Raw genomic sequence first — 20,385 nt, 5'->3', positions numbered from 1 at the left:
ATAGTTACTGTGAGAATGCCGAATAGTTGTGTGGACATGATGTTTAGGGCCTCCCTGGATAAGTAAGGACTCCCTGGAGTCGACCGTAATAATAATTATTGATATTGGTTATAGTGGACTTAGCCAAATGGTTAGCTTGTCTGCTCCCCCAACCAAAAATGGGCTGTATGTTCAAATTCTGCCATGGTATAGATGTTTGTGATTGTCTTTAAGTGGGAGATGAATTTCATTGTGCAGTGTGAGACCACCACCTTGCTTATTGGAATTTTTTTTTGTAACTTCACACTAAAATACAGTGCTATATGCTATGATCCTACATCTATGAACAGAAGAGGCCTAAGCCTCGCTATACTACCTTGTGCTATTCAACTCCAGACCTAGGGATTTGATTAATCATTCTGTAGTAAGTCCACCATGCCACTAATGTGCTCCTCATGGCACACAAAGAGCACCTTGAAATCAGTTGAGAAAATCCAGAGCTCTTAGTCATTTAACTGGAAATACTAAAAAGGATGGATGGACCAAAATGGTGTGAAATTATGGATAAATAATGTAACACGCGACCAGGCAGTATAATGAAGAAACACAGTTTATTAGTATGGGATATGTTTCATAGTTATTTAACTGAAAATACTAAAAGTCTTCTAGAAAAAAAGAACACAAAAATTGCTGTTATACCAGGTGGTTTAACTTCTATATTGCAACTACTAGATGTTTGCTTGAACAAACCATTTAAAGATAACATGTGAGAAGTGTGGAATAATTGGATGTTGACTGTTAAAAATCATTCACAAACGGTGGATCTATGCACACTGCATCACTTGATATGCTGTGCAATTTTGTGATCAAAGCATGGAATAAAGTAAAAGTAGAGACTGTAATAAAATCATTTAAAAAGTGTGGTATCTCTAATCTTATGGATGGTACGGAAGATGATCTGTTGTGGGACACTAATGACGATGAAAACTAAATCAATTCACTGGATTCGAACTGGGATCCATATGATGATCATTTAAACAATGAATCTGAAGAACTATTTTCAACAGATGATGAAGAAAATTAACATGAAAATTGAGGTTATAATCATTTGTTTTTTAAGACTTACATCTATTGTAATATTTTAAATAAATTTATATAACAAAAAATTAATCTGATTTGTTTATAAACACTGCCTATTTTCTTATATAACGATCTATTGTAACTACCTAAATGTTCATCCAAGAAATTAAGCTTCCCTTTTGATTTCGAGGGGTTTTCTGTAGTATTTGAGAGTTGTCTTAAACGCTGACATATACGGTACTTATATACAAACATGAATTTTTTGAAGGCATTTCATCTCCCATCTAAACACAAGAATTCCACAGATATACTTCCTCTTATCACATTTCCTGGTTGTTGCAGAGGTAAAAATTTTGGTACAATGTGGTTTTTATGAAGTAGCCACACCAAGTCTTGATTTTCAGCATAGCAGGCAGGTTTATCATGATGGAAGATAGTCCCAGCACCCACAATTTGTATATTGATAACTAACTCATCTCCTCAATATTCTAAGGTCAGGCTTCCTGAGTCCAACACTATAGTGTGGTTCTAATGTTGTTATCCAACCTTTGTTCTTCAGCATATTCTCTATAAACCCTTACTGTTGCATTGTATCTTCTGATACATGCTCACTCTATGTGTGCGATAACAATATTGAGCAACATGAGCCAAGGTTTCTGTACTCTACCAGCCTGTTCTGCAGATCTTGTCATCATTTCTTCCCTGAGTTGTACAGATTCAAGTCAGCAGAACATTGACTCTTGTTGTCATTAAATCTCAATATTCAGATCCAGGCAGGCAGGAAGAGAGTAACATCCTTTATCCACTGATGTTGAGAAGAATGTGATTAGATTCTTTTAGTGCAGCATCATTGATCGAATGGCACATCATTAAAGCCCATCTCCTTTGTTCAGCTGAGGCAGTCATAATTAGTGTCCGTCCATCAAGCACCCATCCAGAGGTATGTCGATAATCATCCTTAATACATGAAGTTAGTTGCTTGGTTGAAGAGTTCTTGCAAGACTTATCTGGTAAAGTCTATAAATTTAAAATCATCAGTGAATGATTTTAAATTACTAATCGATGACGTAGTTGAAAATAGGAGACAGGGGTGCATGATAAGGAGACCCTCTAAGTGCTGGGATGGATGTCGATCTACAGCCCCTGGTGAGAGTTAGGAAATGAAGTGGCTTGGGAAAAAATTTCATGTTTGGTCTCGAGAACAAGGTTTCCAGATTATGTATAGAGCCCAATTATGATACTGATGTACTATAGGCTTACAACCTTTTTGTGAGTGGGAATCACATAAAAAAAAAAGTTAAGGGTTAGTTGAAACCTAAAACACAGAGCTAGGGCTTTCTGTTCAAATTATGCCCTGCTGCAGACTGCAGTACTTGACTACATTAAACAGCATTGTATCTGAAGGATGACCATGTAATAAACAATAAGTTGACCAGCAGATTATTCTATCTCTTTGTACAAAAACATATTTCTCGATATGTTCATATATAGCAGGGAGTGTCCACAATGTTATTCACGTAAAGATTTTGCCAAGAAACTTGCGATATTAAGCAGTTTTGTGCCATGCCAACAATTGTGATATTGTCAACATAGCCCCAGTGCAACGAACAATGGTGGCAAAGACCATGTTGTCCAGCGATTTGAATTTGCAGGATCTTATTCAGTGCAGTATGTTTGAAATGTATTCATCGAGATAATTAAAGAATATGTGGAAGGAAATTGAAACTGGAGAGAGATTGTGTATTAAGTGTTTTGCAGGTGCAAAATTCATGATATTAGCCACGCCATCCAGATTCAAAAGTGTAAGTCGAAAGAAATGATTGTCTTGGTTAGTACAAATGATTTGTGAGGCATGAAGTATTCTACGAGGGAAGATGTAAAGGAGTTGTTAGAAAAGGCTAAACTGTAGAGCAATTGAAGATTGTAAGTCTCCTACCATGCTATGCTAGAGGCAAATTGAGGAGGAGGGCATTGATAGCCAAGGAGTCTATATGTAGATTGTGCAAGGAATGATGTTGAATTTGTGGATGTGTGGTCTGATTACGGAACGAAGGATTTGTACAGTGCTGATGGACTGCATCTAAATGGTTTTGGTGTTAGGTGTCAGGAGAGAGTCTTGTTCACTGAGCATGCAAATTCAGAAAAACTGAAGCAATTAGGGTGGAAGCAAGTGAGTTTGTGTGAAGGCATCCATGAAGCAAGTGAGTATGAGAATGACCAAGTGGGGAATCTAGTCTCTTAAGCAAAAATTTGAATAGGGTAATTAATTCAGAAAGTGAAGGTTGGTGGAAGACTAAAGGGATGCTGCAATTTCTATATACTAATGCCAGAAACAAGAGGGAGGAGTAACCAATGCCAATTTTTGGCATTGATTAGTGCAACTTCGCCAAAAGTAGCCATTAGTGAAACTTGGCTAACAGCAGACGATGCAGTTACTTGGATTGAATCTGAAGGGGTTTAGTATTTTCAGGGAAGATAGAGAAGTTAGGATGGAGGAGAAGTATGGCTGATGATGATAGTAGATGAATTGCAGCCAAAAAGAATAGGAGACAGGTGGGAGTGTGGCTTTTCATTTGAAGCAATTTGGTGTGAGATTAAGGCCAGTAAAACAAAATATACAGTTGGTTGTTGCTATAAGCCAGGGAGTTCCACAGATGATTTGGAAGACATGCATCGCCAAATTAGTACAATGAACACACGTCAAATGATTATTATAGGGGACTTCAGCTGTGGAGATATAGACTGGAAGGATCACATAGCAGGAAGGAAATAGAATTTATATGCCTGCTAAGAGATGATTACTTGGAGCAGCACGTGATGAAAGGGACTAGAGGTAGGAGAGTATTGGACCTAGTCATGGTATCAGAAGAGCTATCCATAACCAAGGTAACAATATTGCCTCCAATTGGTGAAAGTGACCATGTGGTCACTTTCACCAATTGGAGGCAATATTGTTACCTTGTCTTGACTTGTGAGATTGTAAAACATGAAGAATATTCTATCCAGAAGGGGTATTTGTGGAACTACAAGGCAGGTGATTATGACATGCTTAGGAAGGAGCTTAAATCTGTACCGTGGCATAAAACACTGCCGGTTAAGGATGTTAGTAGTGCATAAGATATAGCTAAGGATCATCTAGCAGATGCAGTATTAAATTGTATACCTAGGATAAGAAGGGTTAATTGGGTTGGAGTTAGATGGGTGAGGTACATCATTAAGCATGAGCTGCAGAAGAAGAAAATACTATAGAGGGTATATCAAGAGAAAGGTGACCAGCAAACTCATGAACAGAACAAGGCTCAGGCAAGAAAGGACCAGCATGACAAGGAAGGCAAAATCAGATATGAGAAGAATCTAGCCAAGCAGGCCAAAAGAAAATCCCAAAGAGTTCTTTCATTATGTGGCAAATAGGAGGAAGAATGACTATGGAAGATTAACCTTAATGAGTGATGATGGTTACAAGCAGACCGAAGTGGTAAAATAGTTCAGTTACTAAGTGACACTTTGCAAGGCTATGTGACAAACTAATGTGAGAATAGACATGGATGAATTGGAGGTTCTTAGGATATTGCAGAATCTCAGTATAAATATAGCTGTGGGATTAGATGGGATATCTGCTAGGGTTTTGCAAGAATGTGCAAGGAACTGGCAATGCCTTTGTCTAGGCTCTTTAAGTCTCAGCTCTGGTAGAGTTCCAAGAGAGTGGAAAGAGGGCAAAATAGTTCCTTTGCATAAGAGAGGTTCTAAGAGACTGCAGCAGTAGCAAATTATAGAATAATCAGTATCTCAGGTGTGGTGGTAAAAATATTAGAAAAATCAGTAAAAAAGAGAATTAAAAATGGTTAGATAAAAATGTAATACTTTATATGGGTCAACATGGCTTTGTGAAAGGCCGTTCATGCTTTAGTAATTTACTAACTTTTTATAATAGAGTAACAGCTGAGTTGGATAAAGGAAATGGCTACATGATGATTTTGCAAAGGCATTTGACAGAATACCAAATTGAACTCTGTTACTCAAATTAGAACAAATGAGGATAAATATGACACTAGTTAAATGGATAAGAGAGTGACTGCTGGACAGATATCAAAAAGTGGAGTGGTGTGGCAGAATCAAGGTGAAAACAAGTGACTTATGGTGTGCCACAAGGTTTAGTGCTTGGATCATTGCTGTTTAATTTGTACATAAATGAACCTGAAAAAAATTATTCAGTTTGCTGATGATGCAAAATTAGGTAGAGTAATATTTAATCAAGGTGATGTGGAGAGCTTGCAGGACGATATAAATAAGCTGTCAGTATGAGCAAAAGATAATGGGTGTCAGTTTAATGTGAAGAAATGTAAAGTTATGCATTTCAAGAAAAATAAATTACAAGGCACGTATCACATTGATGGCACTGTACTCTAGGAAATAGATGAAGCTAGAGATTTAGGGGTGGCAGTAGACAGAGTTAAAGTTTAGAGGATACATCACTAGGGTAGCCCATAAGATTACTTGGCTGTTGAAGAACACATTAACAAGTAGAGATAAGGAACTGTCATTCCTCTTTATAAGGCCTTGATATGCCCACATTTGGATTGCTGTGCTCAAGTCATTGTTGGAGAGGATTCAAAGGCAAGTGACCAAGATAGTGAGTGGTCTGTGGAATGTTCTCTATGAAGATAGATTGAGGGTGTGTGGATTGCAGAAGTTGGTTGATAGGAGAAAGAGAGGGGATATGATAGAAACCTTTAAGTTGCTTAAAAGGTTTTATATGATTGATGCAGGGGAAGTTGAATAAAGGTGTGATTAGTGGGGGGGGAGGACTAGATTTTTTGCTTAGAGAGTTGTGAATTAGTGGAATGGGTCGCAAGAATAATGATTACAAGCATCGTAAGATATTTGTTTATTAGAAATTATTAAAAAAATTGTTTTATTAGATTTAGCATTTTGACAATGCTACAACCAAATCAAATAAATTAACTTTGGAGCTTGCAAGGTCAGAATAAACAAATAATCAGACGATAAGTTTTGTAAATGCTTTTAAGCAGAAATGAAATCTGTTTTTGTCCAGATTTGAAGACAATACTTGTCTTCTTTTCCAAACATGATGGCATAACTAAAAAGTTCTACTAATGCCAATTTCAACAGAATTAAATACATCAAAGAAATTAGGAACATTATTGCAGATTTTGATAATCTTTTCCAGGATTTTAAAAAAAAAATTGGCTGAGTAGTTTTATTTATGAATTTTCCATATGATTATAACATAAAAGTTAAAACAACTGTAGAAAATCTTTCAACTATCTTTCAGATGGATATTCTCAAACTTAAGGGTAGCAGTAACCTTACAAAATGATTTTGTCAAAGCAAGGGCAATCATAAAATAATTTTTAGAAATATTGGCCAAGTGACAAGTATCCCAATTTAAGCAAATGAGAAGAAAATTAGTGTGCCTGCTTTGGTTCAATGTATTTGTATAAGACAGCATTTTCACAAATGAATATAATTAAGATAAAGTACTGAACCATTTGACAGATTTGGGAAACATTAGTTGAATGCCAGCCCATCTTCGTTCGTTCAGTATCCAGTGATACTTAGTGCTGTAGAGTTTGGTTACATTGCAGGCATTGGAGATTATTGTTTCTTTTAACTTCAATTTTTTTAGAATGTCAGCTAAAATTTCGTGTAGGAACTGAAAATATGAGATGAAAGCAGAAATTTTAACCAAGAGTGGGAGGAAGATTTTGCATTCACCATTAAAGCAGGTTAACCTTTGTACCTTATCCACAATGTCTCCCTTAGTCATTAAGTTAAAATGCTACTATGAAACAAATCACAAAAACTTTGTCTGATTAGCAACCTATAGCTGGCAGCTGTAGGTTGCTATATATTGTTGACAACATTCAGTAAGGAAGCTGATATGACAACTGAAAGTAGTTTTGTTATATCATGGAATATTGCTCATGCTAAATTCCCATCCATATTCTGGTGATGAATTTGTTAAGAAGTATTTAGCTGAAGTTGAAGTGTTAAATTAAAATAACACAAGACTTCAGCAACTAATAGCACAAACACCAGCTTCATACCACATAGAGAGGCGTATCTCCCAGATCAGTACTGATGTTACAGACAAAATGCAAAATGACATAAAGAATTCCTTTACATTCAGCTTAGCTCTTGAGGAATCTACAGACACCTCCACAATTGGCAGTATTTCTTTGTTATGTTTCTGCTGATGTAACTGCAAAAGAAGAGATGTTAAGGTTAGTAGCACTAAAAGAAACAACTGATGGTGTTGACATTAAAAATGTGCTTGACAGAGCCTTAACAAATGCTGATATTCCACTGGATAAACTGGTCGGTGGTGTTGCAGTAGAGCACCTGCAATGGCAGTGAAAAGTGTATTAATTGCACTTATGAAAAGTAATCCCAGTTTTCTTTCCCTCTGTTCATTACATTATTCATCATGAACATCTGGCAGCCAAATACTTAAAAGTATGAAGATGTTATGAAATCTGTTCTTGAAATTGTTAATTTCATATGCTTAAATTGTAAGACCACCAACAGTACAAAAATTTTATTGAACTGGAGCTTGAAGATAAACCCAGCAATTGTAGGCATAGGTTTCTGTGGTTTAGCAGTTCATAAGAAAGATTCCAGTAATTGAACCACATGTTTATTAAGATAAATAACAATAAAAAAAACCCGACAAGTTTCGTAAGTCGTTTGACTTACATCTTCAGGGGTCAAAGGTAACTAAAAGTTTAAACACAAGAAATAAGAAATTACTCAAAATAATTCATTCTATGCAGTTGTGGCCGTCTAACTGTTCATTAAATTAAATATCTGAATTCAGATTCAGTACAATGCTAAGTTTGAACAATGCTGGATGCAGTCATGTTCTGTTCTTCACGTTCACATTGTCTGAGGTCTGACTTGGGTATATTTTTTATCAATGCTGACCAAACTTGGTGTAGAATTAGGCCCTGTCTAATTACTGGAATCTTTCTTATAAACCTAGCAATGTCTTAAGTAGGTTTGTTGATCTGTTGGAGCCTATTATTACTTCTATTGAAGAAAAGAAAATATTCTATCCTCAGCTGTGGAAATATGATGAATGAATGCAAGATGTAATGTTCCTTAACTGATATAACGAATCATCTACAATCTCTCAACTTGGCACTCCAGGGGAAGGATGAGATTGTTTCTGATCTTACTCAGTCAACTTTCAGAATAAAATGAGAGTTTTTCAGAGACATACAGGAAAACCCCACTTAACGTAAATTCGATGTGTGCGATAATCAGTTAGCGCAATTGAGTGAAATGATACCATCGCCTGTTTTACGCAAGAGTGATTAATCAGTTAATGTGATTTTTGTTGCGTTATGCTAAATTTTTTGTCACAGATCTGCAGCGAGCGGAAAAGCTGGAAGTCATTAAGAGACATGAAAGTAGCGCTAGTAATACAATGATTGTGGGAGACCTGGGATACAGCGAGTCAACAGTTTGGTCTATATGAAATAAGAGCAAAGAATACAAAAAACAAGGGAAGTTGCTACTGCTTTAAGCGTGCAGATCACCCGAAATAGAAGGCATTTACTGATCGAGATGGAGCATCTTCTATCACTCTGGATTGAGGATTATAACCAAAAAAGATCTTAGTACAGGGAATATTCAGGCAAAAGCTCTATATTTTTACCTCATTTGAAAGAGACCAAATTTCAAGAGGAATGTGAAATCTTTACTGCGAGTTTAGGAAGGTTTGACCGTTTTAAAAACTAACTGGACTGCATAATGTAAGAATAACTGGGGAATCTGCTAGTGCTGATAAAGATTTTGCAGCCAAGTTTCATGAAGAATTGCAAAGGATAATTCAGGAGGGTGATTATGACAATCGACAAGTATTCAGCGTCGCCGAAATTTGTCTCTTTTGGAAGCGTATGCCTACAAAAACTTTCCTAGCTAAAACTGAAGAATCTCAACCAGAATACAAAGTATCTAAAGATCATCTTATGCTTTTATTAGGAGCCAATGCAGAAGGCAACTTTAAACTGAAGCCTATGTTTGTTTATTGTGCGCAAAATCCGAGATCTAATTTTTTGAAGAAATCATCACAATTAGAAAAGAGATTGGATTTAATGAACAGGATAATAATGATATGAGAAACTTGCTTGATTCCCATTCAGAACAGTTAAGTGAGCATGATCTCCTTCAACTAGAAGAACAGTGTGCATATGAAGAAGAAGATAAGGAGTGCGAACAAGAAGATAACGTTATGACTAAGAAGCTAACTGCAAAAGAACTTGAGCTAGTTTTCAATCACATTGAGCAGCATGCTAAGGCAATTTTATTTGCTGATCCTGATATGGAACGAAGCTTCGAAGTCCACTGAAATCTTGATAAAGCATTCACCAGCTATCACAAATTGCATGGAAAGATGAAAAAGTTGAGCATGATTCAAGTATCTTTACTTTTTTTTTTTTTTTGTAAAAAAAGTAGCTCAATCAAATGTTTATTAAATAATTAAAAAATTAAATAAAAATTTAAGCAATTGATTTTTATTAACTTGGATGATTTTATTCTCTAATATAGCTTATACTGTTTTTTCCCTAATTTACACTAATTGATGAATGAATTAATATTATTCCTATTGTTTATTGCATTTGCTTAATGTGATTTTGCTTAGTGTGCATTAATTGATGGTTTAATTAATCACGTTAAGCGAGGTTTGCCAGTATTGTCAAGAAACTTTCCCAAAGTTATTTTCCCACTGTCAAAAGGAGAGTAAATACATTCTCTGATATTGAAAGAAAAGACCATAAACTGGGAGATATAAATTACAATGACTGCTTGATAATTGTCTTAGCCCAGTTATTAGGCTTAGGACAGACAACTCTCTGTCTCCACCAACTACTACGAACCGTAACTACCATCATCTTCATCTATCACCCACCACTAGTATTTTCAGAGATGATCACAAACATCCATGCCCATGGCGGGATTCGAACCCACAGCCTTTTGGGTGGAGAGTGGATATGCTAACCACTCGACCAACCAGGCCAGCTGCGTAGCTCAGTGGATGTGCCGTTTGTATACACCATGATGCTTGGCCACACAAAGGAAGATACGGTTTCAAATCTAGCCGGCAACTAGAGGAAATTTTTCAAAGTTTTTTTCGACCGCTTTCAGAGTTAGTCAATTTCTGGCATGGGCAAGTGGGTTTTTTTCTCCCAGAAACTCTGGTTTTTCGTCCCAGTAACCCAAGAAAATCGACCAAAGAACCTACACTATTTTCAGACATCAAGTATATTGTGTTAGGGACCATGAGATGGCAGCACTTGTTGAGCTGTCTGTTCACTGCATCTGATTGGACACCAGTGGAGATTGAACTGCCCACTCAGTCTCCAAAAGTTAAATAGGGCTAAAACGGTCTTGCCTGCTCCCTATATGGGAATAAAAAGGCGGTAGCTGATTTTTTTTTTTTTTTTTTTTTTTCCTGATAATTTCCTAAACAGGTTCGAGGACTTGCAGAAGCTGAAGCCTTGCTTCTCCTTTCTTGTAAATCCATTCATGGTTTATGTGATCAATGATGGTTGTCCAATTCTCAAGCCTCTGGTTACGGAATCATCTGCTGTAGAAATGGAACTAATAGAATTACAGGAGGCCCTGGGTCTAAAGATGATCCATCAATCCCAGTCTATGATTGAGTTCTGGAAGCAAGTTCCAGAAATAAATTTTCAACGCACAACATACTGCTGTGAATCGCTGTACTCCGTAATGAAGTTTGTGAAGTTGAAGTATCGTGTAATCCTTACAAATCGACATCTGACAAATCTAATTTGTACAGCCTTGGCAATATATTAGCCAGATTTTCAACAACTCATAGCCCAGGCATCATCAAATTCCCGATATGTACTCTCAAGGGGTGTACAGTATATGATAGTACAACATGAAACATTGCTGCACCCAGGGAGGCCATGGCCCCCCCCTAAAGAAAAAGGGAAAAAAGACTAGAAAATTTTCCAAAAATCTTTTCCTAATTAAAATCCTTTTTTTTTTATTTTTATTTATGTTGTGTCATGTCTTCTATTTCTATACAGTGCTACTTATGAATTAGCAGTCACATAAGGTGGGAATACTCTCTGGCTCTCAGGAATCGCAGTCATTGTGAACGCAAGGCGAACGAAGTAGTGCTCGGGGGATACTTTGTTTATCCAAGCCGGACCAGAGATCACGGGTATCATGTATTGGCGATCACTGCAATTGCTCAGTCATAGGTCGTATGCAATGCATAGTGTGTATTCTCAAATCATCTACTCAACTCCCCGCCCCCCCCCCCCCCAAAGATTAAATTACAAGTGCTTGTTCCCCCCCCCCCCCCCCCCCCGATCAAATCTCGAGTACTCGGTCCCCTCCAAGATTAAATCCTGAGTGCGCCACTGACATGAAAAACTTACATCATTACTAACTTCCCATCTACAATTTTCCTCCAAATCAATCTGTTACTTGTCAAGACTTCAACATTATCAGATCTTATATTTTTATCTTCTAAGGCACTTTTTACTTTATCAGTTTACCTATATCTTGGTCTCTCTCTGCCAACCTGGCAGAGAACACTTGTTTTGCTAATCTTTCCTCTCCCATTCTCAGGTGGTATTGACCATACCACCTGAGATTAGCTCTGCTAACACATTCCTTGATGCTAACAATGTCAAGTTCTTACCTAATATCCTTGTTTTCAATATCATATTGTCACTGATTCCATCTGTTCACACTCCTAATCTTTCTCAGTACTCATACATCTCAGGTCTCTAGTCTTTGATCAAGTGTTTTACTTCTGACTCAGCTCTCAGATAAATAAATTAATATTGGTTTGAACACTGTATTGTATACTGATAATTTAGTGTTTTGACTAATTTCTCTCTTATTCCATATAAATTTATTCAATTGACTTCCTACCATACCAGCTTTGTTGATTATGTTGTCTATTTCCATATTTAATTTACCATGTTCACTAAAAATCGTGCCTAAGTAACTGAAATTTTTTACTTGTTCTATAGGTTCTCCATTCACAATGCAGTTGATATTTTCAATGCTTCTGCCTATTTTCATTGTCTTTTGTCTTGTTAGTGCTGACCTTCTAGTCCAGGCATTTATTTTTTAATATAGTACTGTTAATCTTCATGTAATAATTATAGTTCCTTGAGAAATGTGTGCAAAATTTTACTGATCATTCCCTATTAAGCCTAATTGCAGCAGCACTAAATGTTGCTTCTACATGGCTCTCTCTCTTTTCCATCTTTCTTCCTATAAAATGGCAATACCAATATTTCTGTTTATTTGCAATGAGGAATTATGATTAATTATAGAAGGCTTTTCAGCTGAGAAATGACTATGTAAGGGGAATGGTGAACGTTACGAACTTAGGAGCAAAGATACAGGAGGCAAGGTTGAGATGGTTTGGTCATGTGATGAGGAGGGAGGTAGAGTATGTTGGGAAAAGGTCATGCAGATGGATGTGCAGGGGGGGGGGGAGCGCGGACGGCCAAAGAAGAGATGGGGGGAGATGGTGGAGGAGGACTTTGAGGATGAAGAACTTGAATGTGGCTACAGCCCAAGACAGGAGGTTGTGGAGGAGACTCACCACAAACAGCGACCCTACTTAAGTGGGAAGAGCTGCAGAAGAAGATAGAAGGCTTTTCAGCAAATATTAAACATATGACTTCAAATTGAAAATATAACCAGTAAAATCATTCTAACTTAGATAAAATCTGAAAACCTCAGGAAGAGAAGTGAATGAAAATTAATCCAATACAATAGTTTCATGCCGTATTAAACAATTTATTGTTTAATACGGCACACACAGCTCATTATATGTTGACTTAAATGCATTCACTCTCTTTGCACTCACTACACTCAGGCAATGCATTGCAATCGCTCACCACTCTCCATGCAAAACATTTATGCCTCATATCTTGCTCACACCCTACTTATACAGCTTCCAGAGATGGCGTCTTGTTCTCCCCATCTTCAGACATTCTACGAAAAATCTGGTACCCCTCATCAACTTATATATCTTGATCATGTCTCACCCCCTTTTCCTTCTATCCACTATACTCTGCAGTTTGCATTCTCTGTCTGTCCTCATACTTTACTTTCCAGAGACCAGAAACCAACTTAGGTCACCATTCTTCAGGTAGCCTAGTGCTGTTGATGCACTCGCTACTTCCACTGAGCAACATAGGCTCGCTCCTGTGTAACATTTTATTAATCACTATTATCAAATAATTTGCTTCATATTCATGTTATTTCAGTAGCATCTAAATAGTATTTCAATTTTGATGGACATTTGCAAATGTGTTTATTCTTTTAACAGCTTTTATTCCTTTTCAGCAAAGTGCTTTTCATGACGATGATGAAGATGATGACGATGAAGATTTTGGCATAATCACAGTAGTGAACATCACAAAACAAGTTAAGTTTACTTTCCTTTTAATATATTTTTTAAAAACGAGGTATAAAATTTATAATCTGTATCAAAAACTATTTGATAATATTGACCAAAATATAACATGCTCTCTTGGAATCCTATGGTGTGGACAATAAATTGATCTGCTTGTTAAAAGATATAAAAAGCCAAGCACAAGCAACAGTCTGGATAGCAGGTACGACTGGAGATTGGTTTACCACTAGTCAAGGCACAAAACATGGGGACCCAATATCACCAGTCGTCTTCATCATACGTCTGGGAAGAATGCTAGATAAGATTAAAGAAGAAGGCATTTCAATAAATGGCATGAGAATAAACTACTTCTGCTATGCAGTTGACATTGACCTGATTGAAGAAGATGCAGTAAGGCTGGAACGGACACTGCTAACACTATATGCAGAAGAAAAAAGATATGGACTAAATGTCAATTTTGAAAAAACTAAAACAATGATATTCGAACAACAGGAGTTACTGAACAAAGTTACCATTGAAGGATTTCAACTGGAAAATGTGAAACACTTCACATATCTTGAATGCCACATGATGTATGATTTGGACCCAAAGAAAGAGGTAACAATTTGAATAGCCAGAGCAACAGCTGGACAAAATATGGAAGAGCTGAGCTATAAAGATGCACACTAAACTGCACATTGTGGAAACCTGTATCTTCAGCAGCCTGCTCTATGGATGTGAGGCCTGGGTACTGCTGAGAGAATCTGAAAAGCAGATATTAGCATTCAAGAGAAAGTGCTATAGAAAGCTCTTGAGAATAAGCTGGATCCAGAAAGTGAATAATGAAGAAATCTATAGATGAATACAACCAAAAGGGAACCTGATCCAGAAAATAATTAAAAGGAAACTACGTCTATTTGGCCATATATGTAGAATGAACGATGAATTAAAAATGCTGCTGTTTGGGTAGATTGAAGGAGAAAGAACAAAAGAGGAAGACCAAATAGAGAATGGGGTGATGGCATTGTCAAATGGTGCAGAAACTCTGTACACAAACTGAGTCATCTTGCATGAAATAGAATGCAATGGAAGAATCATATCAAGGTGGCATTAGACACCTATGGGCATTGAACCCGTGGTTGTTGATTGATCTGTACAGGTTGAATTCCTCACTGTTTAACAATTTCCACCTTTTATTTCTTTGTGCTGTTTGCACAAAGAAAATAAAAGGTGGATAATGTCAATAGTATTCCTTGTAGGCTAAGTATTTTAACTCTGTCATCCCTCTTCAAAATATCCTTATCCACCCTTTCTTCATAATTTTTTAATGTTTTAACTGCTATCATGAAAAAATAATAATAATAATCTCCCAGTTATCTAACAAATAACCGTAACCTCAGTTTGCTCGTCTTTGAATGAACCTCTAACTGTACATCCATTTAACTGGCCAACAGTTATTTACCTCAAGATGAGTGGATAATAGAGAGATCATTGTATTAGTGTTTATTTAAACAAACTCAGTGTTTACTTTTATGGAGAATAACGTAAACATATAAATAAAACATGTTTCAGTTGCAAAACAGAAAAATAATGAAGGAAAAAAATGTTTATATATAGTATATAAAAAAAAATTAAATGTACACATTAACATGAAAAAAAAAAGTGGGGAGAAAGCAATCTTAAACTTCATAGTAATAGTGTATGTTGTTCACTCTTATCGTCCAATGTTCAAACTGGACTTAGTTTCTTTCCAAACTTTGGTTGCAGTTTTCTGCTTTTGATATCTGGTGTAGCGTGAATTATGATAATCGGTGTTTGTTTTCCTGTCATTTTTTTAAGTGATTCACTTATTAATGTTCTTCATTTTTTTGTTTGTGAAAGACCATTGTTAGTTCTTAAAAAATAATAATAAAACAAGACAGTCAAAAACAGGTTTCATAATAAGTCTTGTATAGTTACATCATTCTTTATAACAATTAAATGTAGAGCCATTGTTGGTTTATGTACTTTAAAACAAAATTTTGCTTTTAACATGACCTGATTGAAACAATAATTAAGGTGATAAATTTTTGTTTATCCTGAATACCAAATTATATTAATATTCACCTATAATTACTACCATTTTGGGTAGATTTTAACCAACACTCAGTTCAATAGACATGTTCAGCATACATCCTAAGTACCAGCTGTCATTTAATTCCATCTAGCGTAAGTTGAATTTTGAAATATTTTAATAAATTTTATGGGTTCCAATTGAAATGACAGTTGAGATATAAATTGTACTTGATAAGAATTATGAAGATTTTCAGGTGCAAATTTTTGTCGCTCATGCTTGGATGAAAGGAGTATAATTTCTTGTCAAGTGTAATTTATTTTCTTACTTTCTAAGAAAGTAAATTGATTTGTTTACTTAGAAAAACTTGTTACAACAATTGAAATAGCTTGGATTATTTTTTATGAGGATTTCAAATACCAAATTGCAATAAAATCTGTTTAGCTTATCAAGGAATAACTTGCATATAGACAAAATGGAGATAAGGACTAATAAATAGTTCTTTTAAAGATAATTGTGTCATATGATTCCTTCGCTTCACATGATAACACAAGGAAAGGAGGGAATATTATTTATTCAAAAGCCATATATTTCAACCTGAAAATTACAGGCCCCCATCAGTGGCAGATGGTAGTTTAATACAAAGTAGAATGTGAACAATGGATTAATTTGAAACAGCAAGTGCGCTTTAATATTATATGTGAAACAGTGCAAAGGCATAAATGTGGTGACATTTTATTATTAGTTACTAACTGTGTTATTAATTAAAACTTTAGTTATGTGTAATTAAAATAACATGCAAGTCTTATTTTAATTACACATCATTATACATGGCTCCTGTTGTTTCAAATTAATCCATTGTGTGTTAAAAAACGTTTAATTTTCTTGACCAAAAAGCTCTGGAAAAACTTTTATTGGGATTATATTGATCAAGTGTATATAATAAACAACTAAGTTATACCAACTAGTTTCACCAACTAAGTCTGTTGGCATCTTCAGGGTACATAACTGATGTAAGGCACTAAAAAGTAAAAAACTGTTACAAACTAAAATCAACCGATTCCAATTATATTAAACAAAGAACAGAGCGCGTACAATACATTCATAGAGCGTGGATGATCTCACTTGTTGTTATTTAGGAACGTTCTATAGTTGGCACTATAATTCAGTTCTGGCGAGTTGAAGGATCTGATAAGGGTCTTCCAGATCACGGGCAAGATTAGTCCTTGGTTCCTGTTAAGGTTTTGTGTACAGCGGGCAACTGTTGTAGCCTCCTTAAAAATTCGGGAGCAGAAGTCCTCCTCTATGTAAGGAATTGTGCTTCTATCCCACTCTATGGTATGATTCGTTCTTGAGAAATGAAAAGCTAAACCCGATTTTTCTTCTCTGTTATTATTGACGTCACCTATATGTTCTTTTTGCCTAATTTCATCCTTTAGATAGCCATCCTTTCTCCAAATATGCTGGAGTTTATAATATACCATACTCGTGCAGGTTGAATTACATCAGCCAAACTTCAAGGAGCCTTGAAATTAGGCAAAAAGAACATATAGGTGACGTCAATAATAACAGAGAAGAAAAATCGGGTTTAGCTTTTCATTTCTCAAGAACGAACCATACCATAGAGTGGGATAGAAGCACAATTCCTTACATGGAGGACTTCCGCTCCCGAATTTTTAAGGAGGCCACAACAGTTGCCCGCTGTACACAAAACCTTAACAGGAACCAAGGACTAATCTTGCCCGTGATCTGGAAGACCCTTATCAGATCCTTCAACTCGCCAGAACTGAATTATAGTGCCAACTATAGAACGTTCCTAAATAACAAGTGAGATCATCCACGCTCTATGAATGTATTGTACGCGCTCTGTTCTTTGTTTAATATAATTGGAATCGGTTGATTTTAGTTTGTAACAGTTTTTTACTTTTTAGTGCCTTACATCAGTTACGTACCCTGAAGATGCCAACAGACTTAGTTGGTGAAACTAGTTGGTATAACGTATTTGTTTATTATATACACTTGATCAATATAATCCCAATAAAAGTTTTTCCTAATCCATTGTGTTCTACTTTGTATTAAACTGTCATTTGCCACTAATGATGGCCTGTAATTTTCAGGTTGAAATATATGCCTTCTCCTTTACTTGTGTTATCATTTTAATTGAAAATAAGGATGAACAAAACAAATTTTGAGTGTCTTTGTATTCTGTGAATGGATGTTTGAAATAGCATTTTTGTAGAGTGATAGTGACCATTCATTATCATAGCTGTTGAACCTAGAGTTGTTTTTGGCTTATGCTATAGAGATAAAAATTTTGTTTTTCTTAATTTTTACCATTAAAATGGTCTGTATGAAACCAGAATTGAGGTAACTGGTTAAATTAGTAGATTCAGCTAAGCACAAATGCTAAATAGCATACCTATTTTACACTTGTCTATTTTTGGAAAATGAAAAAGTCAAGAACTTCGTAGTTGGCTTTGTCCACTCAGCTAGCAAGTGCAAATTGGAGTCTTCTGAAAAACAAGCATTTAACTCCTCTTATACAATAACTAAAATGTGGATGTTAGAAGTCTTCTTATTCTCAGCTATGAAACTGATATTCAATACATCAAGTTTTAAGGGTTTTTTTTATTTTTTTTTTATAACATTACTTCCATGGACCAGAGTCCACAAGGTGTATAGCAAATAAATGCCGTGTCGACTGTAGTCAAGAGCAAAGTAATTGTTGATACTCTTTTTGAAGAGTGGAAGTTCTGGTTGTTGGAAAATGCTTCATTGGGAAAGCTGCTTCACAGAAATGAGATAGATAAGACTGGGAGTAACAGGCTAAGTAAAGTTCAACTATAAATGGATGTTGGGCATCTTCTGCTGCTGTTCGTGTGGATTTATCAGAAATTTGGGAGTGTAATGGATTCTAGTTCTGCTGAACAGTCATGGAAATACCTGCCAAAGAGAGAATGTGGAAACTGTCTGTCTATGAGAGTATACAGAGACTAAGGAGAGTCTATGAGTGAGAGATCATCAATCAGTTGAACCACTCTTCTGGAATGCATCAAGAATTTTTAGAGAAGTCTTAGGTGCACCACACCACCCCAAATGTGAATGGAGTATTCTAAGGTTGGATGGATTCAAGATTTTATGCAGAGTAAGCAACTGGGCAGAAGAAAAGCAACAGTATTTCAAGTTCTGGAAGCTGAAGATGATGTGATTATGCCAGGAAAGACTAAGAGTCAATGCCAGCCCATGAAGCAAGATCTAGTCTTGACTGATAAGTTGAGCTTTATCAAAAGTGAGCGGTGAAGAACTATCTAATAGACAAGCTTAGGTATTGAATGTTATTCATAGCTTATTTTAACGATATTAATAACACCAAACAAACTATTTTATATAAAAAAAATTTTATGAATGTAGGGCTACATACAAGACCCTAGTGTGGTTATGCTTTGATGATGTTTGCCATTTGGCTCCATGGATAAGACACTGGATGCCTTTGTCACTTACCTAAAAAAAAAAAAAAAAAAAAAAAAAAAAAAAAAAAAAAAAAAAAGCCAACACCCCCAAAGTTCCCTTCACAGTAGAAAAAGAATCTAATAACTGTTTGCCTTTTCTTTTCACATTAGTCACCTGCCTTTCAGATGGATCACCATCTTTTTTCATTTACAGAAAATCAACACACACACACACACACACAGGAAGATATCTACATAAACAAGCACATCATCATCCAGCCCAACACTATGGTATTTTAAAAATACTTACACACAGAGCTAAGACTATTTGTTCTAATTATACAGCTCTTTAAACAGAACTTAAATATCTGCACCATACTTTATTGGCCAATGGCTACAATACCTACAAAATAGAAAAAATACTACATAGTCCCATTACTTTTCCCTCCTCTTATACATAAGAACATAACACAGCTATTCCTATTCCCTATGTAAGAGGTACATCAGTAAAGATAGCCAAAGTACTAATAAAACATGGCCTTCGCATCACATTCAAATTGCATATTAAATTAGCAACTCTGATCTGCTCTCTAAGGATAAACTATATCCTGGGGTGTGTGTGTGTGTGTGTGTGTGTGTGTGTGTGTGTGTGTGTGTGTGTGTGTGTGTGTGTGTGTGTGTGTGTGTGTGTGTGTGTGTGTGTGTGTGTGTGTGTGTGAAGGTCCTTGTGACTATGACTTAGCCTACTATGGGCAGATAGGAAGATCTGTTGACATTCACCTTGTAGAACATAAATACATTTGCTACCATTATTATGGCAAGTCAGGTTGGCAGTATTGGACACACACACACCCCTTCACACAGGATTAGATGGAAGAAAACCAATGTGCTATTTAGAAGTCGTTACAGATCAGAAAGATTATTTTTAGAGTCAGCCTTGGCGATGAAGAATTCTCGTAATGTGAACAAGTATGGGTTGCATTAATTTGGCAAAAATTTGAGAGACTGTTATCTACTCCTACATAGCTGTAATACTTCTTTTTTTACATTAGAGGGTGTAATCCATCCACCAAATTAGGACTTTAGATTCTAGCCGGTAGATCTTTCGTCCATTACAATTTGAATTGTTTCACTTATTCATTGTCATGTGTAAACTATAACATGCTGTTTTGGAATCGAGCGAAACATAAGCCAGTTAATAAACATTTTTTTTTTATTTAATAAAATTGTTTGTTTGGTGGGATTAATACCATTAAAATAAGTTATGGAGAAGAACTAAGGTCTTTTTTTACAAGAAAGCCAGCAAACTGCATTTTGGAAGAATTGATGGTGACTAGATTGTTTTCTCCATTGACATGTCGTAATGATCATTGTTCAGAATACTTATCATAGATCTTGAA

At 35.9% G+C, this 20,385-nt stretch overlaps 1 protein-coding gene across 3 annotated transcripts in view; it reads left to right on the top strand.

Annotated features, from left to right (window-relative positions):
* The window catches only part of LOC150099769 (protein BCCIP homolog), a 100,371-nt gene that overhangs the window by 59,388 nt on the left and 20,598 nt on the right, over nt 1-20,385 (top strand). For all 3 annotated transcript variants that reach the window (XM_090403323.1, XM_090403324.1, XM_090403325.1), the window contains exon 5: nt 13,435-13,515. In XM_090403323.1, the coding sequence (XP_090259449.1) occupies nt 13,435-13,515 (81 nt within the window). The remainder of the gene's footprint in view (nt 1-13,434; nt 13,516-20,385) is intronic.

Source organism: Typopeltis vanoorti, chromosome 14, assembly GCF_054136105.1.
Source record: "Typopeltis vanoorti isolate ZY-2024b chromosome 14, IOZ_Tvanoo_1.0, whole genome shotgun sequence".
Lineage (NCBI taxonomy): Eukaryota > Metazoa > Arthropoda > Arachnida > Uropygi > Thelyphonidae > Typopeltis > Typopeltis vanoorti.
This window is presented reverse-complemented; position numbering and strand designations above follow the sequence as displayed.